The sequence below is a fragment of the Bison bison genome, unplaced genomic scaffold (assembly GCF_000754665.1).
Source record: "Bison bison bison isolate TAMUID 2011002044 unplaced genomic scaffold, Bison_UMD1.0 scf7180017864329, whole genome shotgun sequence".
In the NCBI taxonomy this organism is placed as follows: domain Eukaryota; kingdom Metazoa; phylum Chordata; class Mammalia; order Artiodactyla; family Bovidae; genus Bison; species Bison bison.
This window is the reverse complement of record NW_011494901.1, coordinates 5,295,495-5,322,641: the sequence shown is the minus strand read 5'-3', so window position 1 is coordinate 5,322,641 and position 27,147 is coordinate 5,295,495. Positions and strand designations below refer to the sequence as shown.

Here is a 27,147-nt window from a genome sequence, read left to right as displayed (position 1 = left end):
TGCTTTATCTTTAACCTGTGTTTTATTTTAAGAGATCATCTTGATTTTCTTCTGTAATAAACTTTTACAGTTTAACTCTCAATCCTTAATAGTATTATTCATTATATTTGAGTTTAGCTTTCTCATAGAGGAAAAAACCCAAACATAAACCTTTATAACCACCTCCTAGTCTAACAGCACAATTTCAATAAGAAAGTTTTATTGATAATTGAATAATTTATGTGACATCAGCAGAGAGATGTCAAGAGTGATTGTGCAGTGGCCATTCTTGTTAAGAACTGTGATCTTTGACCCAATGCTCAATCCATTTCAGTATCTGATTGATATTATCCTCTAGATCTTCTGGTTTATTGCTCGGCAGTTGATGCACTATTTCTTCCTTGTAGGATGCTAAGGCTTCTTCATGAAGAACTTGAAAAATTTCACACTGAATATTATCTTTTAGTTTCTTCTCATTATAACCCCTAGAAGGCAAAGAGGAGATAATCTGAATGGCATTAACTAGAGTTTTAGGAACAAATTAGAAATTGGACACTTCAGAATCCATACACTTTTTGAACACATGAAGAATTGCACAAAAATACTTCTTAGTTTCTTTACCTAGAAATAATAGGTTGGCATTCCTCCCCCTACAATCTGTCAGCCATTCAATTAGCAAACATCTACTTACCTCAAGCCAGATGCCCAGCTATGAGATTAAGCAGTCTATAGTTATGGTTCTAAATTTTAAAAGTTAGAGGAATTAAGATATAGACAGATAAAACAAATAAATGGCATATAATAAAATGCACATGATAAAGAATATCATATACTAATTGGGTACTAGATCACACAGATGTATCTGTAGTTTACCAGTTCCAAAGACACTGAAAAAATTAACTTGTATAATCTTTAGGAAGATGTAAATTAGCCAGCTAGTTAGTGAAATGAGTAAGGAAAATTCAGACTCAAATTAATTCAATTTTGTAACAATCAAAATTAGATTGAACTACTCAAAAGGTGATTAACTTTATGGAAAGATAGCCCACAGAATGGGAGAAAGTTTTTGCAAATCTTATATCTGATAAGGGACTTATATCTAAAATACATAAAGAAATCTTACAACTTTATAAAAAAGGCCAAATAATCCAATTAAAAATTGGGCAAAAGGTCTAAATAGATATTTTCCCAAAAGATATACAAATGGCCCATAAGCACATGAAAACGCACTCAGTATCATTAGCCATCAAGGAAAAGCAAATGAAAAGTACATTGTGATACTACTTCATATCCACTAGGATGGCTACAATCAAAAAGGTAATAACAAGGATGTGAAAATACTGGAGGCTTCATACACTACTCTTTGGAATGTAAAGTGGTGCAGTCACTATGGAAAATGTCTGACAGTTTCTCAAAAGTTATACATAGCTATTTAACATGGGACCCAGAAATCCTATTCCTAGAGAAACTTCAATACCCAAGATAAATGAATGAATGCATAATGTTCACAGAAAAACACATGCATGAATGTTCATAGCAGCATTATTCATAACTGCCAAAAAGTTGAAACAACCCAAATGTCTATAATCTGATAAACAGATAAATAAAATATGGTATATCCATATAATGGAATATTATTTGGCAATGAAAAGAAGTACCAGTACATGCTACATCACAGATGAACCTTGAAAACATTATGCTAAATAAAAGAAGCCAGACACAAAAGATCACATTTTATATGATTTCATTTATATAAAAAGTCCTAAATAGGCAAATCCAGAGATAGAAAGTAAATTACTGGTTGCCTGGGACTGGGGACTAGGGGGAGATGGGCAGTGACTGCTAATGGGTATGGGTTTTTTTAAGGGGGCGGGGTGTGAACATTTTTAAAAATTGGTTATAATAATGGATATACAACTCTGTGAATACACTGAAAACCACTGAAGTGTATGCTTCAAATGGGCTGTACAATTCATATGGTATGTGAATTTATTTCAATAAGGTTTTTTTCTTTAAATAGGTGATTACTCATTAAAAAAAATAGGTGATTAATTTTTTCAATGGCTAAAAACAAGACTGCTTTTCTCATACTTTAATCTTTATTTACATAAAATTTTAATTTTTAATAAAAATGTCAAATGGTTTTTGAGAAAAGGCATATGTACCATATTGTCTCTATTACTTCTCTGTTCAAATATTTTTAATGGCTTTTTCTGCCTCAAGAAAGATGATGAAAGCTTCAAGTATTATTCCCACCTAACTTTCCCTGTATATTTCATACTATACTTTTTTGTGCAAGGATTGACTTCCCTTGTAGCTCAGATGGTAAAGAATCTGCCTGCAATGCGGGAGACTCAGGTTTGATCCCTGGGTTGGGAAGATCCCCTGGAGAAGGAAATGTCAACCCCCTCCTGTCTTCTTCTCTGGAGAATTTCATGGACAGAGGGAGCCTGGCAGGCTACAGTCCATGAGGTTGCAAAGAGTGTGACTCACACACACACACAGACACACAATTCAACGGTGTTTAGTCAGAGTTGACTATGATCACTGAGAACACAAATTCTGAACCTGACCTTAGTTAGGAAAACTTCTGGAATTTTCCTTCCAGAAACTTCTTTCTAAATTCCTTTAAAATTCCCCCTTTGCCACAGCTTGAATCAAAAGACAGTGGGGAAATGTTTTCCATAAAACTTTGCTTTTTTGGTTATTCTAGATTAAGCCTGATGCTCTCTTGGAAAGGATGAACTCAAATATGTTGTGAAATGTTAATTTATCTTGTTAGTTTTTCGTAAGTTTTCTCATTTCTGATGTGAGGATGATTTAAGTGGGTAATTTTCATTCCATAGCAAAGAATATGCTATTGTCTTGGCTGTTTTCCTAGACAAGCTTTACATTAGGGAAAAAGCATGACTAAATAGTTGCTATATAGTACATTTTACTGAATCAGACTGTCAGTTAGGTCAGAATCTACTGCTTGTGTTTTACGAATGCATCTTTTTCTCTTAGGTTCAGAATGTTGGTACTATACAGACTTGGTTTATAATGAGAACAAAATATAAAGCAGTCACATTTTCAAATAGAACCTTTTTGATGTTAGTAGTTGCCAACTTCAGGAATCTGAAAGAAGTTTATATAATACTTTAAGAATGTAAAAAAAAAAAAAAAAGAATGTAATGTTTTTCCTTTCTTACCTATTTTCAAGTCTTTTGTACAAAATACTGTTATCTGTTTTCAGGACAAATACTATATGAAACCAGCGTTCAGGGAAGAAATCACAACCATGGTAATCAACAATAACTCCACCTTCACTCATTTGGTTTTCTAGCTCATCAACTACCTGTAAGAAAGGGAAAAAATAAAGATGAATACTCTTTTAAAAACTGAGGTCAAAAAAATAATAATAATAAAATAAATAAGCTAAAAAAAATGATCACCTCAGTATTCAATCAATTAAAAAAAAAAAACCTAAGGTCAACTTTCCTATTAAATTTTTTAAATGTATACTTTAAAAAATTGTACTTACTCTATCTTCATCTAAAATGGGACAGTCATACTCTTCATCATAGCCATCATATAACTGCCCTAAAAGAGATTTACATTGGAGTATTAAAGTAGTCTTTTCTTGGTAACTTTCAGTAATTTTCAATTACTTTTTTAGAGATAAGAGAGGGCACTAATACACAGTGTCACATGGACACCAAATATAATGAGCAATGCTGATAAGTTAGAATTTTGTCTAAAAGGAAATTTGGGTAACAGTGTATCTGCAACCGCTTTAGCTATTGATGGTTTCAAAACTGAAACCATCAACAGAGAACCAACTTCAGTATTTGTGGTCCTAAACACTCACATACATTAACAGCAGATTAAGTTCCAAACTTATTAGGCCAAGGATATGAAACTTATTAAAAGCAACAACTGGCGCTTGATTCCACGAATGAACCCTTTGTCACCGAGGTCACATTCACGGGGTTTGGGGAAGGAAAGTCAGTATACACATGCTCCTGAACGTCTAGATTTCCAGCATCCCCAAAAGCCAAGGGTTAAATTTCAGAAGGTAGAACAAGAATGATGGGGGCAGGCATAAAGAAGGCAAATTTAAATCTAACATAAAAACTTTCCAGTAAATTCGTTCTTTCAAATGAAGTGTGTCGTAAGGAGGCGAGATATACCAATCCCACCCTCACCCTGAACCCCTGGGAGGCATGTCCTCACGAGGCAGACTTAGATCATCCTTTTAGCCATCTCAAAATGCATGCTATAGTCTTCTCCCTCTTCCCCCTAACAATGTGGCACAGGTTGAAATGAGCTTAAAATGGACATAAGTTCTGAAGTGACAGAAGGGTAGTCCCTGAGGATTAGTGGAAGGCAGAGGCAATTTTAACTGTCTTGCCTGGAAATCGGCCTGTGGACCGATTCTGAGCACATGAATCACTTCTCTAGCATCCTAGTGTGACCTCGGACTTCCTGGGTTACTGTTCAGCTACCAGAAACTTTACCTGCTAAAAAGTTAAACTGTCTTGGTGTGGGGAAAACTGGTTAACTATATAGAAAATAATCTAAACCCTTACTTTACACCACAAGTTCTAGGTGGATTAAAAAGTTAATTACTACATTCCAAAGATAACTAATGGAAAACTAAACTTTACAAAGGAATGATTCATTTGAGTTTGTGAAAAAAATAACTGATTCAAATAAATAAAATGTTAAATCTCTTGAAGAATTTTTTTTTTTTAATAGCAGGGAGAAATATTTATACTAGGACAAAGGACTGAAATGTAGATTATATAAATATCTCAAAAACAGTAACCTAATAATAAGAAAACAATTCACACATAATGGAAAAGATAATTAATAAACAATACATGAAAAAAATGTTGGACTTTCCCAGCTACTAAAGAGATGCAAATTTAAATGAGCCTTTTTATAACTGTTATATTATGTATTTAGTAAATTGACTCTGAAAATGTGTAATTATTTTTTAGAGTCAACAGTGCATTTTAGTATACATCTTAGATTCATACAATTCAAATATGCTTTTAAAGCTTAAGTTCAATACAAGATAAAAATGTATATATAGCAGCGGTTCTCAGGCACAGAATTTAGGAGACTGGAGCAAGCTTTTTCCCTAGCACATTGTGAATAGTATGTTATGAGCCATGCCAGTGGAATGTTCCCTTCTGACCTAAATGCCTTTTTTTATTGGATTTTATTACAGTGAACAGCTTTAGAAGGTATAATATTGCTAGTAGAAGACTTAAAATAAGTTAATAACCTGTATTTTCTTGAAGTCTTTAAGAGCTAAATGAGCCCCTTTTCTCCTAATAGAGCTCCAAGATCATCTAATGAAAATAATATTGTCCATAAACTATCTGGAGCATCATCAGCCTAAGAACCACTGTTCATGGTTATTCAGTGTCTTCTGGCCTCACAGGAAGAGGTAATGGTATGATGGATTTCTCACTGTCCTTGGATCGTGCTTTCCTCATATTGTAAAGAGTCCTCATCCGGCTCCCCATTGCGCGCTGAATAAATAGTACTCCTGACTATTGTGTCCATGCTGTAGCCTAGCCGCTTGTACATGTTGACAGCAACTGGGTTAGACACTCTTACAAAGAGATCAACTAAAAATCCACCCGTTCTTTCTGAAACCTCCTCTAATAACTCCGTAAGTTTAGCAGCCAAACCATGGCACCAAAATTCCAGGGCAACGACAGAGCTATGATGTGCCCATGCCATTCTTCCCTTGCCACTGAGCCTTCTGCTTTGCCCATGGTATAACCCATTAACTCTCCACCAGGGGCCTCTGCAATGAAGAAGTACTCCAGCCAGTGGGCGAGGTACTCTAAGTAAAAACGAATCCCGTAAGTTTCTCTAAGTGGATCCAAGTTAAATGTTGTTGAAGCAAAACAGGTCGTCACACGGCTGCACCCACGGGAACCGGATTACCGCAATACCACAACCGCCCTGGAAATTTTTTCAAGAAAAATGTCCTGTCCAGAGATTTCTTTGACCTCTGAATTTCTAACCAGAAAAAAGTATAAAAGATGCTTTAAAATACTCAACAACAGTGAATTAGTTAAATCTTGTTTACTAACTGGCTGAAGTATGTAATTAAACTTAAGTAAATTAGGTTGTTAAATTTCTCCATTATTTTTACATTACTTTCCATATATACATATGTGTGTGTGTATATATATATATATATATATATATATCACAATGCCACAAAACGAAGAATACCTACCGCTGATTTTGTACTATGTGGGAATCTGGAGTAGATAAATGTTCCTTCATATTTTAAGTCCAGACTAGTATATGTTGTCTAAAATACAACTTTTAATATATGTTGTCTAAAATACAACTATAACAGTATTAACTTTATTATTAAAAGTCTTTATGTATTGCAATGCTGAAATGCAGGATTTCTTAAAATCATGTTAATACATTTTAATAAAATAGTGTAATTCAAGCTTTCAAACATTCATTTCAAAAAACATTTATCTAACACCATGTCCAGTAATTACAGAGGAAATGAAGATATAATAGTGAACAAATTGAACACCAAGACCAACTTAGTCCTTCCCTTCAACAGTTTACAGTAACATGAGAGATGATAGACAAGTAACCTGGAAATTGTAATATTTAATGCTGTGGATCATGGTGCTTTGAGCAATAAGATGGGCATCTTTTAGGTGAAGAACATAAGCAGGATATTTGGGGAAGCTTCCTGGAGGAGGTAACTTCTAAGTAGAAACTTGAAGCTAAGGAAAAAAAGGTAGGTAAGATGATCCTTCGTTCCCAGGTGGCTCAATATGTAAAGAATCAGCCTGCCAATGCAGGAGACTCAGGAGACACAGGTTCAATCCCTGGGTTGGGAAGATCACTTGGAGTAGGAAACGGCAACTAGTATTCTAGTATCTAGTATTCTTGCCTGGAAAATCCTATGGACAGAGGATCCTGGTGGGCTCCAGTCCGCAGGGTCACAAAAGAGTCAGACACGACTCAGCAACTAAACAACAATGAGATACTGAGATTCAGCACTAATGGTCTTGAGGATGGCTCAGTGGTACCAGGGACACAGCATCAGTGGTCTTATGAATGGAATAGGGGTTTCAAACGGATTTTTTAAATTATCAAGATTAGAAGCCAAGTGCATCTGGCTAGCATGTGAATGCATTTGTATGTGTGGTGGGACAGGAATCAGGAGTGGACAAGCAGTCAGGGAGGACCACAGAGCACCTAAACATTCATTTGGAAATATCCAGGACTATCCAGATGGTTACATCTAGTAGATGTCTATAAATTGGGCTAAGTTTTAATTATTAATCTAAGAGTCACCAGCAAAAATAACTGACCAGTCTGAGTCAATGAGATCACTAGACGGAAAGGCAGGATTACAAGATCACAGAGGAAAAGACATATGTGGTGGGAAAGCAAGAATCAGATGAAAGCGTTGGGATAGCAGTGCTGGTGAGAGGACAAGGAATAAGTTAGTTTCAAAGTCTTCTAGTGGTAGGTTATTAAAGTGAGGGGAAAAATGAGATACACAAAGGTTAGAGTGGGGATGGCAAGCTTTTTCTATAAAGGGCCAGACAGTAAATATTTCAGAATTTACACCCTACTCTTTAGCTAGTGGCTCCTACAAAACCAGGAGCAGCCTGCCAATCCTTGAGTTAGAAACACACCAAGATTTTAAGTGTTGTGGGCCAGATATTTGAAATGCATCTAATGTCTAGATCCATGAGCATGCTGGGGTTAGGGACAGGGGCTGAAGATTGATAAACTAGTGGCAGAACAATTAAGGATGCTGATAACAAGTGTAATTAAATGACTGCACATGGGACAGGACAGAGAGGAATGCAGGCTGAATGAAGAGGGATAAGGAAAGCAGTCTTGGTCCCTCCACAGTCAGGACTCTCTCTAGTTTTATTAAGCTTAAATCCCCACCTAATTTTTCCTGCTTTAGTTCTAAGCAACATAGATGGTCTCTTACAAATAATACAGAAATTTAACATGATTACCAGGATGGCAATAAACTCCATTTAGGCACATTCATTTAAAACCAGTTTTGTTTTGGTCTCATGACTTACAGCAGGTTTCTAAACCTGAAATACTACTGACATTTTGAGCTTGGCCACTTGCTCCTTGGAAGAAAAGCTGTGACCAACCTAGACAGCCCATTAAAAAGCAGAGACATTACTTTGCCAACAAAGGTCCATCTAGTCAAAGCTCTGATTTTCCAGTATTCATATACAGATGTGAGAGTTGGACTATAAAGAAAGCTAAGCGCCGAAGAATTGATACTTTTGAAGTGTGGTGTTGGAGAAGACTCTTGGAGAGTCCCTTGGACTGCAAGGAGATCCAACCAGTCAATCCTAAAGGAAATCAGTCCTGAATATTCATTGGAAGGACGGACGCTGAAGCTGAAACTCCAACACTTTGGCCACCTGATGCAAAGAACTGACTCACTGGAAAAGACCCTGATGCTGGGAAAGATTGAAGGCGGGGGAAGGGAACGACAGAAGTTGAGATGGTTGGATGGTATCACAGACTCAATGGACAAGAGTTTGAGTAAGCTTCCAGAGTTGGTGATGGACAGGGAAGCCTGGGGTGCTGCAGTCCATGGGGTCGCAAAGAATCGGACATGACGAGTGACTGAACTGAATTCATTATGAAGACAGAGGACTGTCCTGTGAATTTCAGGATGTTCAGCAGAATCCTTGGCATCGACCCATTACAGATCAGAAGAAAACCTCCCACTCCAGTTGTGACAAGCAAAAATGTCTCGGAATATCCCCCGAAGGACAAAATCACCCCATTGAGAAACAGTGCTTTGTAGAAGACTGAGTGGTTTCCCTTAAAACATATTACCATTTGGGAAAAAATGAGGCAGCTGAATGTCTCAGACTATCTCCTAGTTAGATTTTCAGGTATATTCAAATGGCATCTGTGGGGGCAAAAAATCTGATACATTTTGAAAAATCTAATAAAGCACATCATCTAACATGTTAAGTCAGACCAGAATCCTTTATCTGGCATAATAGGAGGAAAAATGCCTCATTTATAAGGAAGATTCCATCTCATTAAATAACTCATCAATAAAATACAAACAGAATGGTCAAGACCATGCACCATCAAGGCACACAACTAAAATGGTTTGTGTGTAAAGCAGACTCAAGAGGAGAGTGTCTTACTGTGGATTATCCTTGGTTCTGGTGTTACTGTTGCTCTCAATGCTATTCATGACAGATTATTTCATTAAGTTTAGGAACATAAAATTGAGTGGGTGAGAACTGGAAGACATGACTGAAACTGACTACTGTATGTAACTCTGAGAGGAGGAAATGGCAACCCACTCCAGTCTTCATGCTGGACAGAAGAGCCACCATGGACAAAAGAGACTGGCGGGCTACAGTCTATTGGGTCACAAAAGAGTCAGACATGACTTAGCGACAAGCACACGGGTGACTCTGAAATAGTAAAGTTGCACAGGCAAAGGAACAAACCAGATTTCATATGGGTATAAAATGCAGAATGACAAGCTATACACAGTAGCAAATAAAGACCTAAGTTTTATCAACTATAATTTGAACACCAAACCTGGATTAAAAATATAAGCATGATACTAGCTTATAGTATCAAGAATATGATGAGCAAAGATACATAACTGACCTGCACAAAGGGAAGCTGGGAAAAAACTTAAAATTTTTAAGTAGTGAGATACTGAGAGACACACCAAGGATCCTTAAATATTAGCAAAGGAATAGAAAAATAGGACCTAAGAAAAACCCTGGCAATTGAAAAAGGTAAATCTAAATGGATAAGTGTTTGTCACTCAGTCGTGTCTGACTTTTTGCAACTCTATGGACTGAAGCCGGGCAGGCTCCTCTGTCCATGGCATTCTCCAGACAAAAACACTGGAGTGGGTAGCCATTCCCTTCTCCAGGGGATCTTCCCGACCCAGAGATCAAACCCAGGTCTCCTGCACTGCAGGCAGATTCTTTACCATCTGAGCTGCCAGGGAAGCCCAAATGGATATGGTTCACTATAAATAAAAATCCTGACCAAGTGGTCTCTCTAAAAAGCAGACATGGTTATCAATCTGAATTCTTTCAGCAATCTGAAAGAATGGCCCCTAAGAGTGACTCAACACCAGAGATCATACTATGATCTAAACATGTGAAAACACTAGAAGTGACTCTAATGGTTAAGGAGTAGACTGCAGCAACTTCAAGTTTTTCCAACTGCTATTTCTGTTGGTGATGAGGTGGAAAACTGCAATTATAAAAAAAAAAAACTAAGAACATAATTGCCAAAGTACCAACAATTAAATGCACGAATTACAACTTTATTTTTTACACTTAAAGGCTGATGAGAAACCATTACTAATCCTATTAAAGAAAATCTAACACGACAGCTCAATCGAAAAGTATGGTAAGCATATTTACTCATTAAATACTATTTTTTCTAGAACACAACATGGAAACATATAGCATGCATGTTTAATCTCAGTACAATAGAGTCAAAACCAAGTATACACGTTACATGCGTCAAGGCTAGATTACAAATTATCATAGTCATCATCGTCGTCATCATCGTCATCATCATCATCGTGCTTTCTTTTCAATGCATTTGATGCTTCATTGGCAGTATTTTGTGATGAGACCATGTTAGTGGTAATAAGAATATTTTTGGACCCAATTAATGATGGATTAATTAGAACATTCTGAACTGCTGATGTTGCAGGAATTGAAGCTTTTACAGCTGGGGACTGTGAAGTGGGCATCTGTACTGTGAACCTTTGCCCTGTGAGGGACACTGGAGTCCCTACTTTAGTTGAAACGGACATGGCTTGTGGGGTTGGTGTGCCAAGCGTGGGAGTACTTGGTCTGCTAGTAACTGAACCAACACTTAACCGTGGAACTGTTATTCTTCCTGCAGAAGTAGATGCCTTTTTTTGTAAAGACTTAAGTCTATAATTTGGAGCAGTCAAGCAATACCTATCAGGTGGCAATCTAGGACCTGAGTAAGGCTTGATCAATGGCAAAGGGGTTTGATTTCTTTGCCTTGCAATATCTAATAAAAAATCTCTTGGTGGAGGAGAGGTAAAAGACTGGTCAGCACGACACTGGATTGCCAATCGCACATCATCTGCATCGACAGTAGCTTTCTTAGCATGACTTGAATAAATTTTTGCATCATCTAGAATTGTGGTCACATATCGGAAGGCAAACTCCAACATCTGATTTATAACTCTTGGCTCATATTCTGTAATCCCCATATCCTTCAGGATTTGTGCCATCATCTGTGCATCTTTCGGCATGCTCTTGGGAGAAGCCATCTTGCCAGACTCCATGATATCCGGTGATCAAACTTTAGATCATTTGAAAAAAATATGTACATTAGATCAAATGTGAAATAGTTACTTTAGTAGCAACTGTCAGGAACTTAAAATTTTTTAAATACAAGTTTTTAAAAATAGAAATTAAAAAATGTTACATCTTTTCAATTTTAATGAGGCACATTTAAGGTTCCTTTACTTAAATTTATCGAGTTTCTACCCATTAGAGAATATAAAAAGATGAAGACACAAATAATGGAAGTGATCAAAGACTGGGAAAAACCAGGGTAAAATAGGTAAAAACATATACTTTAAAAACATGTGCAGATGCTTGCAGGCATGCATCTATCAAACTAATCTAAGACCGTAGTACAGCCATATCCTACTGCCTGAGTTCAAAATTCTGTCCTTCCAGTAAGCTCACAGACTATCTTTCTCTCTATACATATATGCTTAGCACAACTCAAAATACCCTTCCTCATATTCAAACAGTCCTATCTTCATGGAAGCTGTTCCAGTTATTACTGTCCACAAAAACTGCTAGCCAATTGCAGAGGGGACGCAGCAGTCAAAATAACCAGGACACAGCATGAGACAATATGTTCTATTTCTATGTCCCCAACAGAACATAAATTCCTTCATGGAAAATTTTCTCTTCTTTCTCACAAATAAATACAGTGCTAATACTTCATTATTTATCTCTCACTTTTTAAATAAACAAACCTAACACCAAAGTGTCCCTTACCTTCTCGAGCTAAATCACCCACATTAACGTATTTCAGTCCTGATCTTGATGCAAGTTCTTTGCCTAATGTAGTTTTTCCAACCCCTGGTGTACCTGTAAGACAAGCCACAGAAAAATACTGTTCATGAAATACTCATTAGACTTTAGCCACTGATCTGCCCTTAAGGTTCTCAACAACTGAAATGAAGAGTTTCCTAATTAGCAATCCTATATGAACACACACCATAACCTAATGAACTACCCAAAGCCCGCTGGATATCAGAATTTCACCCAGTGTATCTGATTTTACCAGAGCAAGTGGGGCTTGGGAGAATCTGATGCCAATCACAGACTGTTTGCCATCATGGAAATTCCCAGAATAAAATTAGCCACCTCAAATAAACTGCCACCATTTATTTGTTTTAACGTGTATACATATATACACATTGCGTGCATATATATCAATATATATACATACATTTCCTTCTCCTACATAAATGGCAATACTATACATTGTTCTTCACCTTCCCTTTTTCATATTGCTTCAAGATAATCATACTCTAATTGTCAGCTGTTCAGATTTAATGCCGCCAAAATTATAAAATCTGGTCATTATAATTAAAGATAAAAGGAATAAATTCAGGTCAACCTGTAAGGAAAATAACATTTTACCTCCAGTCCACTAAAATACACCAAGTTTGAATCCTAAACTCACCATGTTTTCAATAAAATGCTCATTTATATTTTTGACGATATGGTTTAATATTAAAAAATTAAGATACTGTCTGACACAAATAAATAAGATGTTGTAAAACATTCCTCTTAAAGAGCAGGCTAAATGTTAATTTGTTGACGTTAATCTGCTGCTCTCAGAAACAGTCAAGACTTATGTGCTGCCAGTATGCTTGTTTTGTTGAAAGATACAACTGCTTTGTTTCCACAAAGAGCGCCTCAATTTTGTATTGCAACAGCATCTACACCCATTAGATTTTGACATGAATGTCCCGTGATGCTATTACCTACTACAATTTAACAGTTAAGACATTTTCAGAGTTAAACAAATTAGAAATAATATTCTTGAAGTCACTATGCGGCATTTTAGGGCCCCTCATATATAACAGGCGCCTTGAGCATGGATCCAAAGACCCAGAAGAAACCCCACAATCATCCCGGGAATCTTACAGCATCTCTGGACGAGAAACGACCAGAGATCTCAGTCGATGCCTTCTGTTCTTAAAATTTAAAAAGCCCCTGAAGCAACCTCCGCCAGCGTTTATGACAAATGAATCATCCACAGCACAAACATCCGACTCCTTTCACCTGACTCTCAGATACAAAGGAAAAATGAGAGGCAGCTCAAGAAGCCTCAAGACCTAATAATGGCATCCATCATTAACAGATCTACTAAGGGTCAGATACTGCTTTATGCTATTTAGCTAACAACCCAAAGACAACCCTACCCAAGTAAAGCAACAGCCATTTTACAAACAAAAACGTGATTAAGAAAGATTAGGCAGCTTGCCAGAAAAGTGAGCTGGATCTATCTACCTCTCTCCGCCTCACAGAGAAGGCCACCTCTCGCCAACAGAATTAACGTTCGTCGTCCCCTCCCCCCGCCTCCCGCAAAACCGCCGCGAGGGCCGGGTCGACGCCCTGACGACAACCCCGCCACGGGACCCTCGCCGAACCTCCCCACAGAACACTAAAGGAACCCTTCGGGCCAGGCCCCAGAGCACTCGGCGTCCCAGGCCAGACGAGCCCCTCGACAGCACCCCACCGCGCGCCCTGACCGGTGAGCAGGATGTTCGGAAGCAACATGGTCCTCGCCGCGCTGGCTCCGCACGCCTCTGCACACGCGCTCTACACACTCCTGGGAGGGGCCGGCAGGGGCGGGCAACGGCAAGCGCCAGCGGCCCGGGGTACTCGAGGCCTGGAGGGGCACTCGAGACCCACCTCCGTCGCCTCGTCACCCACAGTGGGTTACCCAGCCCTCGAGGACACGCTTGCATCGCAGGGTCCGAGATACCGGCAGCGGTCGGGCCGGCGCTTCGAGTCAGGCAATGCGCTGGATGCCTAAGACAGTCGCTCCTTAGGCGGCCCCGCCCTCCGGACTGGGTCGCGGAAGCGCCGACAGATCTGGAAGGTCCCCGAGGGGCGGGGCCTCTGAGAGGCTTCCGCGCTGAGCTCGGGCAGGGCCGGGTGGATTGCCTTCCATCTGGAGCAGAGCCTGGGCTCCACCGCTCCCCTCCGCCCGCGAGGGGATGCAGCTACCCGAAAGTAAGGCTGTCGTTGCTGCGGCTGTGGTGTATATATGTCCTCGAGACGCGAATCCATGTCTGCCTTCACGCCTCCCGGCCTCTCGTGGCTCCTCCTCCCGAACTGCCCATCCCATCTGGGGGTGAGAGGGTGGGGTGCTGAGCTCTGGCCTGGAGCAGAGGCACGGGAGTTCGTCTCGGCTCTCGCCTGACTAGCAGCCTGACCTTGGACAAATATTTCAGCTTAGTTATCTCCAGTGCAGTGTGTAGGGTGGTGGTGGGTGTGCTAGAAATACTCTTCAAGGTCTCTTCTGCCGCTGACATCTCTTTTCAGGAACCTGGTATCCTCAAGGACAGTTGCCTATTTTTAAAAGGAGGTAACTGTCAGCCTTGTTTTCAAAGAGCAACTAGAATTCTGACTAGAACAACAGTCTGTCTCTCTTATTTCGACCTGCCAACTATGTTCACTCAAAGAGGTGCTTTTTTCCACCTATGTACCTCTTTGAAACTGCAAAGATGTTCCCAGTTGTGAAAAATTTGTGAGTGTGTATGATTTGCTTTCTAGTGTGTGGAAGTGTTTACACATAAATTACGTGTGTCTCCAAACTATAAAGCTCAGTTTACAGGTTTTTGACTTTAAAGAACTTTCCTTCTGGCAAACTTAAAATTGCTGAGTTCGTCAGTTTATGTAAACATTGAAGAACTATGAAATTCAGAAGAGTGTTGCCAAAAAAATGTCTTGATGACGTATTCAAAAAAGAACAAACCGTTACAGAAAAACTTCATAGTAAAATATAAAGTCTTTGTCTAAAGTCAGTGATAAGTCTGAATTCATTGTATGGTGCTTTTTTGGTTGTTTGAAATTTGGGGAAATTTTTTGAAATTTAAAGTGTGGGGGGAAAAAATTGATTTATTTTATTTATTTTTGGCTGCCCTGGGTCTTCCTTGCTGCTTGCAGGCTTTCTCTAGTTGCGGTGAGTAGGAGTTACGCTCTGGTGGCAGTGTGTGGACTTCTGGTTGGGTACTCCCTGCCTTTAGTGTGTGTGAGCCCAGTAGTTGCGGTGCAGGGGCTTAGTTGCTCTGGTATGGGGGCTCTTTCCAGACCAGGAGTGGAACTGATGTCCCCTCCATTGCAGGGCACAGTTCTTAACCACTGGACTACCAGGGAGGCCCTGAAGTGTGGAAAATTTTAATTTTCAGTATAAAAACTGCACAAAGAGAATAGTTTAATTTTTCTTAACAAAACAGAAGTACACAAATGTCTGGTTTTTCTGTGTTACCTAATGTATTACTGAGTTCATGTGAAAACTGTATCTCTGTAGATAATTGACAGTTATAGTCATTAAAAATAAAATTCACTTTACCATTTTGATTTCTTACTGCATGTATATTTACAGTATTCTCTTTCACTAGTTCTTGAGCCTTTATTATGTTGTTGATTTTACCAATACATATTACTGTACTTCTGTTTTACAATTTTCTGATTTTGAGATTTTTTTTCTTTTTTTGCCCCTAGGTGAATTATACTTTAATGTACTACAGGTTGTATACTACGGATGGGAACTATTGAAGTTTATAATGTCAAAAACTTTTTTTAGACCAAAGGTATCTTCCACAAAGGTATGATACACTAAAATGGCCATGTGATAGTTGCCCAAAAGGAGTTATAAATTTTTGAATATGTTCCTAATGACTTGTTACTGCAATCAAAGTAATGGTGCCCAGTACTTATTATAATTAGTGATCTAAAGACTCTAATCATTGTGAAACAACTGTGCACTGAAAACACAACCTTAATTTTTTTTAATTCATTTATTTATTTTAATTGGAGGCTAATTACTTTACAATATTTTAGTGGTTTTTGCCATACACTGACATGAATCAGCCATGGATGTACATGTGTCCCCCATCCCGAACCCCCCTCCCACCTCCCTCCCCATCCCCTCCCCGGGGTTGTCCCAGTACACCAGCTTTGAGTGCCCTGTTTCACACATTGAACTTGGACTGGTGATCTATTTCACATACGGTAATATACATATTTCAATGCTGTTCTCTCAGATCATCCCACCCTCTCCTTCTCCCACAGAGTCCAAAAGTCTGTTCTTTATATCTGTGTCTCTTTTGCTGTCTCACATATAGGGTCATCGTTACCATCTTTCTAAATTCCATATATATGCATTAATATACTGTATTGGTGTTTTTCTTTCTGACTTACTTCACTCTGTGTAATAGGCTCCAGTTTCATTCACCTCATTAGAACTGATTCAAATGTATTCTAATAGCTTAGTAATATTCTATTGTATATATATGTACCAGAGTTTTCTTATCCATTCATCTGCCAATGGACATCTAAGTTGCTTCCATGTCCTAGCTATTGTAAACAGTGCTGTGATGAACATTGGGAATGAAAGAGCAATCAGAGAGAAATATGTTGTATGTGGTATTATAACTTGAAAAGCCCCACCTCTTAGAAATTATGTGGTTCCGTGTACCAGTTCTCAGTACAGCTGGTGGATGGGTAGGATGGGTGTCAGACAGTGTACTGGAAGTTATCCATTTTCCTAGTGGTGGATCTGATTGTCCTCTGACTGTAAGTAGATTATTTAACTTTGCTGTTTCTTCTTTTTTTTTTTTTTTAAGGAAAAATTCACATTTATGTAAGAAATAAAACTTTAAAATTTATGAGTAATATGCATATTGAAGTTGCTAGATGAGAATTGCTATTAAGAGTTTTACTACTACTCATATTTTCATGTACTCTATTTTTATAAAGGAAAGGGGCCAAAATTGTAGTACCAGTGATAGTCTTTTAAAGAGGAGGAAATGAGAGGGGTAGCTATGACTGAAATTGTTTTCCCCAGAGGTCTTCCTTCCTTTACCCTCTACTGATCATAATCCTAACCTCTGCCTTTATAAGAGGAATGAAGTGTGATTTTGCATTCATAAAATACCTGTAAGCTCTAACTCCCTTCTCCTGAGCCTACTTGCAGTGCCAATCTCTGTTTGTTTGTTTTTTTCTTTCCTTCCCAGCAAGAAGCACTGTGTAGTAAGTAAATGGTTCACAACTGTGGCTGAGCATTCTTCAAGGAAAATATATCTTTGTTCCCCCTTGTTAGCCAGGCAGGGAATTCCAAAAGTCAGGCACTGAACTAGATTTTTCTAGATTTATACTGTTGGAATGTTAAGAAAAAGTTCACTTTTAAAAATAAAATTATTAAATATTTTTAATAATTAAAAAATTAAGTATTTTTAATACTCCTAAATATTTTTAGGTTAAAATATTTTGTTTTTGCATTTTTCACTGTGTATCATTATGAAGGATTTTAAAGAAAAGGAAATGATGGAGGGGAACAGAGAGGTCAGGAGTTTCTATAGACCAGAGGACCGTGAAGTAGAACTCCCTGACTTTCCTGCTCTATTAACCTAGTACTCATTTTCCTGAACAAATCTGACAGATCATCCTCTCTGGAAAGCCTGCTTCCCTTTCAGAAACATACTAGTTGCTTCGTGAGCTGAAGAAAAATATAATCAAGTCATACATACGGATTATTCATAGCATCAGTATTCTTAGACCTTATCCTCACAAGTCTTAAGGTTGATAGGGATTACTTCAATGTATGAAATGGTTCTTAGTTTGTGAATATATTAATCTGGTCAAGGCAGAAGTGTTCCTTTTCTTACTGCTCTACGTGGTTGCCTTTTTCTTTATTCTGTTTTACTTCTTTTTTGATAGGTGATTTTAATTTTTGTGTTTCAAAGCTACAAATGAGTTTTAAAAGAATCAGCCTCATCTTTACCCTGAAAGTGAAAGTCACTCAGTTGTATCCAACTCTTTGCAACCCCATGGACTGTAGCCACCAGGCTTCTCTGTCCGTGGGATTCGCCAGGCAAAAATACTGAAGTGGATTGTCATTTCCTTCTCCAGGGTTTTTCCGACCCAGGGATTGAATCTGGGTCTCCTGCATTGCAGGCAGATTCTTTACTGTCTGAGCTACCAGGGAAGCCACCAATCTTTACCCTGGAAAGATTATTTATAAAAATAATTGTTTGTACTCTGTATTCATCTATATGGCATTTATCATTGCCATGGTCAAGTAGATAAGCATGCATTTATACTTATTGTAAAGTAGAAGAATAACATACATAGAGTCAGTTTTATTTAAAGAATTTGTGAGATTTATTGTCAATGTTGCTAATACAAGAATTTTTAATAGAGTAGTTACATAGGGAATAGATGCAAAAAAATGTAACTTTATTTATATGGTTTCTTTTTTTCAGGTAACAAACTGGGTAGACCCGTCATTTGATGGTTTTTCAGAGACTACAAGCATTTCTGCTATTACTGCCACATCATTAAGTGTGAATAACTCAAGTCTTAGAAGAAAAAAGGTGCCTTCCACATTAGAAAGTAGCCGATTTCCGGCTAGCAAAGGAGGAAACCTATCTTCCTCTAAACAGATCTGTGGTCTAGAAAATTCAAAAGAATATCTGTCAGAAAATGAACCATGGGTGGATAAATACAAACCAGAAACTCAGGTAATAATTAGCATACAAAGAAGTCTTCATAATTTAGTTTCAGGAAGGAGAGGGATGTGCATTTTTGTTATTATTCATAAAAACCTTTTTGCCTAAATGAATTAGAAAAAAATAATAACTTCTAAGTTTTTTTATATTTCCAGTCTCGAATTTTCCCAGCAGTTATTCTGAAGATATATCATTGGTTATTTGTCTTTGATTTAATTTAACCCTTTGATTTAGTTTCATTTAATCAGCCCCTAACATTGACTTAATCTGTTTAATTTTTTGTAAAGTCCCTCCCTATTTATTACCTTAATAAAATATATTTCAGGATTTTAAAATATTTTATAATTTCAGATGTGCTTCAGATATTCATATGTTGTGGTCAGTTTAACAATAGAATTTTTCCATATGAATATAAAGAATTACAATCAAAAAGACTTTTTTATTATGTTACTCATTTGCTAGTTTTTTCATTAAAAATGTGTACAATAGTCTGTGCGATGTATCAGAAATTTTTGAGTTAAAGTGTTTTTATTTTAAACTTGAAAATTTTAGCATGAACTTGCTGTGCATAAAAAGAAAATTGAAGAAGTTGAAACCTGGTTAAAAGCTGAAGTCTTAGAAAGGCAGCCAAAACAGGTAACTAAATAAGAAATGTTTTTGTTGTTGTTTTTTTAAGCAGTTTTTATTTGTTTATTTTTGTTTCTTTGTTTATTAGTGTTTTTTGGGGCCATGCTGAGTCTTTGTTGCTGTGTGGGAGTTTCTCTAGTTGCAGCGAGCGGGGCTGCTCTCTAGTTGTGGTGAGAGGGCTTCTCATTGGAGTGCCTGCTCTTGTTGCAGACCACAGGCTATGTATAGGGCGTGTGGGCTTCAGACCTCAGTAGTGGTGGCTCCCGGGCTTAGAGCACAAGCTCGGTCATGGTGGTGCATGGGCTTAGCTGCTCTGAAGCATATGGGATCTTCCTGACCCAGGGATCAAATCTGTGTCTCCTGCATTGGCAGGTGGATTCTTTACCACTGAGCCACCAGGGAAACCCCAAGGAATGTTTAGAAATACTTGACCTCAGATGTTTCTCTGCCTTATAGTTGGTTGTAGGAAGTTAAAAACTTTCATGCTGATGGACATCTAGGTTGCTTCCATGTCCTGGCTATTATAAACATGCTGACTTTGTACTCATGAGTCCATCTCATCTGTGGTAGAAAGCTGTCTGACCTTACTACTTCTGCCTCATTAAAAGACTCAAGAGACTTTGAGTTTTCTCCTTTACTTTATCTCTTTTTCCCTCTTATGTCTAAAGCATAGTAAACCATTTGGGTGCTAATATATTTAGCATATCAGATTATCTCACACTGAAGCAAGTAGGCAAATTACATACTAGTTTTGTACTAAATATAACCTAAAATAATCATTTATTTTACCCTGTAAAATGTTTTTTCTTTCACCTCGTAATTTCATAATTGCCCTTGACTCCCAAGCTAGAATATTCTTCCTGTCTTTCTTTTTAAACTTTTAAAATTTTTAGATTCTGCAAACATAAAAATAGAATAGTAATTGAATATTCACAAACCTGTAATATAGCCATCATTTTCCCCCATGAGTATTTTAACATAAAATGTTAACATTTGACATTTAATTCCCTAACATGATCTCGTGATCCATTCATATTCACATTTTCCCAGTTGTCCTCAAAATGTCTTTTATATCTGGTTTGTTACAACCAGTGCATGATCAAGGACCATCCATTACATTTGATTATTATATCTGTTAGGGCTTTAAAATCTAGAACAGTTCCCTTCACTTTTCTCTTTCTCTCTACGACATTGACTTACTGAAGAGACCAGGGTCTTTTTATCCTGTTGTTTGATCGGTAGATTAAGGAGGTGATAGTCAAAACTCTTCATTGTAATTTCCTCTTGCATTTGGCACATAATCTATTGGAAGATGCTTTGGCAGCGTATAGGATTTTCTGACAGTCTTTCACCTAAGAGATTTAGTGTTCATTTTCAGTCCTTGTCTGGTTAGTAATTTTGTTAAGATTGTGAAATGGTGAATTTTCTACTTCTATTATTATTTCTATAATTGTTAGCTGACATTTTTCTATAAAAATAGATTTCCTCATTACTAACTGGGTTTGCTTAGTTATTAATACCTTTAAATACATTTCCAACTGGAAAGACAGGATAAATTACTTTGAGATGAAGAGTTGGTGTTTTCATTACCTCCAGTGGCAAACAGGTCCTTTTTTGAATCAAGATTCTTTCTGACTGGTTTGTCAATCTAATCTTTGGTGTAGAGTTAAGATAATGTACTCAAAATGAATCTTCATTTTCAGCATTGGTATTCCTCTACTGGCTCATAGAAATCACTTGTTTCTCTGAGTACCAATTCTTGGGTACTTTCTCAGAAAGCTTTTTCTCATTGTGTTGTGTGGTCTTCTCAACTAAATAGTCTTTATTTTTCAGTGACCACTGTGTTTTATCACTTAACAGTACCTTTTTTTTTTTTTAGTATAAGCATTATTGTGTCTTAAACCTACACAAGTGTTAACACAAGTGTTATTGTTATTGTTTTACCAGTAGGATGACTTAGCTGTGTGTGCATGCATATAGGTATTAGCGAAAGTATTTCCTCTACAGTTTGAAAAGCTTCTTCCCTCTAGGAAGTTGTACTTTAACCAGCCATATACTCTTTATTATACAAAACTTTCAATGTCAGTAATTATAAGACATTTTGATTTTAAAAATCCTGGATAATTTCTAGATTTCTGTATGGAAAAGCTAAAAAATTGTTTTTTCACTGAGTTTAATTTTGGAGGCCAACTTCTTTCCTTCAAAATATAGTAAATCTATTACAATGTAAGCATTGGGGGGATTAAAAAAATATTTAGTGTTCCGATAGGAGACTAGCTCCCAATTCTGTTGCTAGAAGCAAAACCTGGTGTGGCTGTATCATGTGTCAGAAAACATATGCAACTTTGTTCCATAAGAAAAATGCAGGGCTGCCTGTGTTTGAGCTTCCTCTTCTTTTGAAAAGAAGTAGTTTCCTTAGAAGTAATCAGTTCTCATTAACAGCATTAGTTATGTTCTGTTAAAGTCCCTGCAAGCAAAGAATTAGCAAGTCCTGAACCATTGCTCCTATGGGAAATGCAAGATTGGTTCCTTCAAAACCTAATGATGAAAGAAAACGAAAAACCTAATGTTGCTCTGGTCACATTTTCATCACTTCCCCATCAATACATAACCTTGTTTTGTATGTTTCTGTGTAAAGATACCTTATTTATTTCAGTTCAATTCAGTCACTCAGTCGTGTCCGACTCTTTGCAACCCCATGAATCACAGCACGCCAGGCCTCCCTGTCCATCACCGACTCCCGGAGTTTACTCAAACTCATGTCCATTGTGTCAGTGATGCCATCCAACCATCTCATCCTGTGTCGTCCCCTTCTCCTCCTGCCCTCAATCTTTCCCAGCATCAGGGTCTTTTCCAATGAGTCAGCTCTTCGCATCAGATGACCAAAGTATTGGAGTTTCAGCTTCAGCATCAGTCCTTTCAATGAACACGTAGGACTGATCTCCTTTAGGATGGATGGTTGGATGGACTGGTTGGATCTCCTTGCAGTCCAAGGGACTCTCAGGAGTCTTCTCCAACACCACAGTTCAAAAGCATCAGTTCTTCGGCGCTCAGTTTTCTTTACAATCCAGCTCTCACATCCATACATGACCACTGGAAAATTTTATTTATTTACTTATTTTTTGGCATGTGGGATCTTAGTTCCCTGCCCAGGGATCCAACCAGCATCCATCCCCCTGCAGTGGATACACAGAGTCTTATCTACTCGACTGCCAGGGAAGTCCTCAAGATACCTTATTTAATATGTATTATTAGATCATTAACATTAAACTCATGGCCTGTAGAACTATCACTCATAAGGTCTTCCATTTTAAAAAATAGAACAGGGGAATCCCCTGGTGGTCCACTAAGTTAAGACTTAGTGTTTTCACTGCCAGTGTCCAGGTTCAGTCACTGGTGGGGAAACTAAAATTCAATAAGCTGCATGGCATGGCAAAAAAAAATAGAATTAAATAAAATGAATAGTGTAACTGGCTCTTCTCTGGGTACAAGTACACATGCCCTTGTTCACCATAGTTAATAAAGGTAAACAAGCAAGCAAGGATCACAGCCCACCGTTACATGTGGGATATCTTCCCCTGATAATTTTTCAGTTTTAAACTTTTAAAACTTTTTTTTTCAATGTGTGAGGAAATGTTACTGAGACCTATAACCTTTAGTCTGTCTTTAGAGTCCTGTCTCTGGTAAATACATTTCTTAGTATACATTTCTTAAAAAACCTGATATCCAAACTGAGGTCATTCCATAAGAATATTATACTTGTATAATATTGAACTATATAATCCAAAGAGAGGTTGATATTAAGATTGAATTTTCTGAGTTCAGGTAACCTCTAAAAATACTTGTATCAGACATGACCTCTTTAATCTAGCTGAAGGTGTTTTAATTTGGCTGCTGAATAGTCCTTGGGAGGAACATAGTGCAAGAATTGTGGATACAGTCACCATTTAGGACAGTATGGAGATGGCTTAAAAATTTAGGAATAAAACTACCGTTGTTCAGTTGCTCAGTCGTGTCCAACTCTACCATATGACCATATGGTTTTATGGTTATATGGTACCATAAAACTACCATATGACCCAACAGTCCCACTACTAGGCATATACCCTGAGAAAACCGTAATTGAGAAAGACACATGTACCCCATTGTTCATCACAGAACTATTTACAATAGCTATGACATAGAAGCAGCCCAGATGGCCATTGACAGATGAATGGATAAAGAAGCTGTGGAACATATATAAAGTGGACTATTCAGTTCAGTTCAGTCGCTCAGTCATGTCCGACTCTTTGCAACCCCATGAATCGCAGCACACCAGGCCTCCCTGTCCATTACCAACTCCCGGAGTTCACTCAAACTCACGTCCGTCGAGTTGGTGATGCCATCCAGCCATCTCATCCTCTGTCGTCCCCTTTTCCTCCTGCCCCCAATCTCTCCCAGCATCAGAGTCTTTTCCAATGAGTCAGCTCTTCGCATGAGGTGGCATTCCTTCCAACTCAGCCATAAAAACGGATGTGTTTGAATCATTCCTATTCTCATGAGGTGAATGAACTAGAGCCTATTATACACAGTGAAGTAAGTCAGAGAAAAATACCACATGGTAATGCGTGTTTATAGAATCTAGAGAGACGGTACTGATGGACCTACCTGAGGGACAGCAGTGGAGATGCAAACAGAACAGACTTGTGAGCACAGCAGGGGAAGAAGAACATGGGGCCAATTGAGAGAATAGCATTGAAATATAAACAGTACCACACATAAAATCAGATAGCCAGTGGAAATTTGCTCTGCGGCATAAGGAGTTCAAATCCCGTGCTCTGAAACAACCTAGGATAGAAGGTGCTGGGAGGTGGGAGGGAGGTGCAGCAGGGAGGGGGCATGTGTGTACCTACGGCTGATTCACATCATATATGGCAGAAACCAACAGAATATTGTCAAGCAATTGTCCTCTAATTAAAAAAAATTTTTATAAAGATACTAAGAAAAAATGGAAGTCCCCCCGCCCCCCAAAAATTGAATGAGAAATTATCAGAAGCTGTGCTTAGAAGTTCAGGAAATAAGATACTTTTATCTATAGCTGGTTTAGTCCAGCTAACATTGTGCAATTAATTCTGCTTTTATGACTAAATATTTCTAGAGATAATATTTAAGAAGAATAGTAAAACAATATTCTAACATTCCAATGATTTTGATTTTTTATTGATGTTTATATTTGGTTTTAGGGTGGATCTATTTTATTAATAACAGGACCTCCTGGATGTGGAAAAACAACAACTATAAAAATACTAGCAAAAGAGCATGGTATTCAAGTACAAGAGTGGATTAATCCAGTTTTACCAGAATTCCAAAAAGATGATTTCAAGGAGATATTGAATCCTGGTAAGGTTTGTTGTGAAGGTAGTGGAAATAGTGGGAAAGTCTGTGTTTACAGAAGATTTGAAACAAGCCCCTCAGACCCTACTTGGATATGTTTTTGAGAGGAAGGTATGTATTGCGGCTCCTGTACTTGATCGGCATCTGCCCACTACCAGCTGCTTCACAGTCAGAGGAGCAATCACATGAAACTTTATGGGTGCATTTAGGTTCAGAGAGAAGTAACTTTAGGAGAAGGAAGGAGAGGGTCCCTCCAATAAAAGAGGTGGTGCTCAGTCGCCCAGTCACGTCTGACTCAGTGCAACCCCATGGACTGTAGCCCGCCAGGCTCCTCTGTCCATGGGGATTCTCCAGATAAGAATACTGGAATGGGTTGCCATGTTGTCCTCCAGGGGCCCTTCCTGACCCAGGGATTGAACCCAGGTCTCCTGCATTGCAGGCAGATTCTTCACCATCTAAGCCACCAGGGAAAATACTGTGTAATGTAATACAATGTAATACAACTTCACATATATGCTTATAAACTCCAGCATGATCATTTTTAACTTGCATAGCTTTCCTATTGCTGCTTTAGAGTAACTAGGCTAGGCATATACAAATCACCTAGGCCATTTTGAAGTGCAAGAGTTTCTGTAGAAGGACAATTATATTAGTATTTTAATGTGGGGTATTCTTTAAAATGCTATTTTTAGGTTCTGTAACATCTGTGCATATGCATACTCTTTTGCTGCTACTCCTGTAATTCTTACTACTTTCTAGTAGTAATGTTACTTTTGACAATCTGAAAGTCTTTATTTACAATCTTCTGCATAAAATATTACTTCTTGTAGTCCTAATAAGTTTACTAATCAGTCATTCTGTTTTTGTCATTAAAACTTATTAAGGTAAAACTTACTGAAAATAGCTCATTTATGATCACACACTTACTGGGAGAGTCTTCATTGTGTAGACAAAGTCATAAATATTTGTACCACTTTTATGATTTTTATACTAACAGCTGTGTTCTGAAATCAAGTTAACTCCATATTACATTTCTTGGTACAGAAGCATTATAGTGTTATTCATAGTGAGTTTGTCTTTTGAAATGAATATTCTGTTTTAAATTTGAACAGTTTTAAATTAAAAAACAGTCTACAGTATTGTGTGCTACTTTATCTTTATGTATATGTAAATATATTTAGTAATATTCATGTATGTTATGTACTGCTGCTGCTAAGTCGCTTCAGTCGTGTCCGACTCTGTGCGACCCCATGGACTGCAGCCTACCAGGCTCCTCCATCCGTGGGATTTTCCAGGCAAGAGTACCAGAGTGGGTTGCCATTGCCTTCTCCGATGTTATGTACATATATGTAATATTAATATATACATAGTTTGTGGAAAGTAAGTGTTAAGTATGTTTCTTTTCAGAATCAAGCTTCCATATATTTCCCTACCAGTCTCAGATAGCAGTTTTTAAAGAGTTTCTACTAAGAGCAACAAAATATAACCAACTACAAATGCTTGGAGATGATCTGAGAACTGATAAGAAGATAATTCTAGTTGAAGTAAGGATAACTTTTGAGATTCTGCTGTAACTATTGAATAAACAATTGCAAGATATATCTTATGTGAGAGTGACATTAACTCTGTCCATGGTACTAGTAGTGGTAAAATATAAAGTCTTTGTGTAATAGAATAAACTTGCATTAAACTTGGATAGAGTAACTATAGGTTGCATGTGTATATATATTATAGGTTAGTGAACTTTAAAAATTTAATGGCCTAAATGTAGAGAGGCAAAAAAATAATTGGAAAATGATGTCTTAGAATATTATAACTTGCAGTGACCTGAAGAAATTTGATCTGAAAGTTCCATAGACGCTTATTACTATTAGGGAATCAGCTAGTTGTTTTCAGCTAGTTGATGTTTAATTTCTACAGAAGTTCTGATTATAGTACATTGAATACATAACATTTTTCCCATTTTGGTAAATATAAGTCTGAAAATAAATTTACATGGGAATAAAACTGAGCTAGTGTTTATCCTTTGTTTTTGGTAGGACTTACCTAACCAGTTTTATCGGGATTCTCATACTTTACATGAAGTTTTGAGGTGAGTTTCAGTGAAGTCTTCTAAAACTCCAAATTAAATGACAGGAGGTTTAAATTTCAGCCTTGCTTGCTATCTTTTGTTATTTTAGGAAGTATGTGCAGATTGGTCGGTGTCCTCTAATATTTATAATCTCTGACAGTCTCAGTGGAGATAATAGTCAAAGGTTACTGTTTCCCAAAGAAATTCAAGAAGAGTGTGCTATTTCAAATATTAGGTAAGAATGAAATTT

The 27,147-nt window shown here is 37.6% G+C and overlaps 3 protein-coding genes and 1 pseudogene across 5 annotated transcripts in view; 1 reads left to right on the top strand and 3 right to left on the bottom strand.

The window, feature by feature from the left end:
* On the bottom strand, nucleotides 1–13,920 carry AK6 (adenylate kinase 6). The gene is made up of 5 exons (XM_010853591.1): nucleotides 13,838–13,920; nucleotides 12,069–12,161; nucleotides 3,503–3,561; nucleotides 3,171–3,316; nucleotides 1–464 (listed from the first exon to the last, which is right to left on the bottom strand). The coding sequence occupies exons 1-5, from the start codon at nucleotides 13,863–13,865 to the stop codon at nucleotides 272–274; spliced, it is 519 nt and encodes a 172-aa protein (XP_010851893.1). The 5' UTR covers nucleotides 13,866–13,920; the 3' UTR covers nucleotides 1–271.
* LOC104998448 lies at nucleotides 3,576–8,024 on the bottom strand (annotated as a pseudogene).
* Nucleotides 10,292–13,936, bottom strand: TAF9 (TAF9 RNA polymerase II, TATA box binding protein (TBP)-associated factor, 32kDa). Of its 2 annotated transcripts, none has more exons than XM_010853589.1 (3): nucleotides 13,838–13,936; nucleotides 12,069–12,161; nucleotides 10,292–11,355 (listed from the first exon to the last, which is right to left on the bottom strand). In XM_010853589.1, the coding sequence occupies exon 3, from the start codon at nucleotides 11,336–11,338 to the stop codon at nucleotides 10,544–10,546; it is 795 nt and encodes a 264-aa protein (XP_010851891.1). In that variant the 5' UTR covers nucleotides 11,339–11,355; nucleotides 12,069–12,161; nucleotides 13,838–13,936; the 3' UTR covers nucleotides 10,292–10,543. The 2 variants fall into 2 exon arrangements, with proteins under 2 accessions (XP_010851891.1, XP_010851892.1); XM_010853590.1 differs by having other exon boundaries at nucleotides 13,596–13,847.
* A 253-nt stretch (nucleotides 13,937–14,189) lies between these two features.
* RAD17 (RAD17 homolog (S. pombe)) overlaps nucleotides 14,190–27,147 on the top strand; it is a 34,220-nt gene continuing 21,262 nt past the window's right edge. Inside the window, exons 1-8 of one of the 2 annotated variants that reach the window (XM_010853587.1) lie at nucleotides 14,190–14,324; nucleotides 15,819–15,922; nucleotides 18,581–18,838; nucleotides 19,379–19,462; nucleotides 24,676–24,832; nucleotides 26,234–26,370; nucleotides 26,866–26,918; nucleotides 27,007–27,132. In XM_010853587.1, the coding sequence (XP_010851889.1) occupies nucleotides 14,309–14,324; nucleotides 15,819–15,922; nucleotides 18,581–18,838; nucleotides 19,379–19,462; nucleotides 24,676–24,832; nucleotides 26,234–26,370; nucleotides 26,866–26,918; nucleotides 27,007–27,132 (935 nt within the window). In that variant the 5' untranslated portion in view covers nucleotides 14,190–14,308. Of the gene's footprint in view, nucleotides 14,325–14,345; nucleotides 14,680–15,818; nucleotides 15,923–18,580; nucleotides 18,839–19,378; nucleotides 19,463–24,675; nucleotides 24,833–26,233; nucleotides 26,371–26,865; nucleotides 26,919–27,006; nucleotides 27,133–27,147 lie in introns of those variants that run through there. The other variant, XM_010853588.1, reaches the window with a different exon arrangement.

Bases quoted from the DNA above. Each gene is read 5' to 3' on its own strand.
- AK6 (XM_010853591.1), bottom strand. From the start codon at position 13,865: ATGTTGCTTCCGAACATCCTGCTCACCG. The intron at 3,562-12,068 runs GTAAGGGACACT...AATCTCTTTTAG, and splicing joins GGGTGATTTAGCTCGAGAAG to GGCAGTTATATGATGGCTAT. The intron at 465-3,170 runs GTAAGAAAGGAA...TTTGCCTTCTAG, and splicing joins TACAAAAGACTTGAAAATAG to GGGTTATAATGAGAAGAAAC.
- TAF9 (XM_010853589.1), bottom strand. From the start codon at position 11,338: ATGGAGTCTGGCAAGATGGCTTCTCCCAAGAGCATGCCGAAAGATGCA.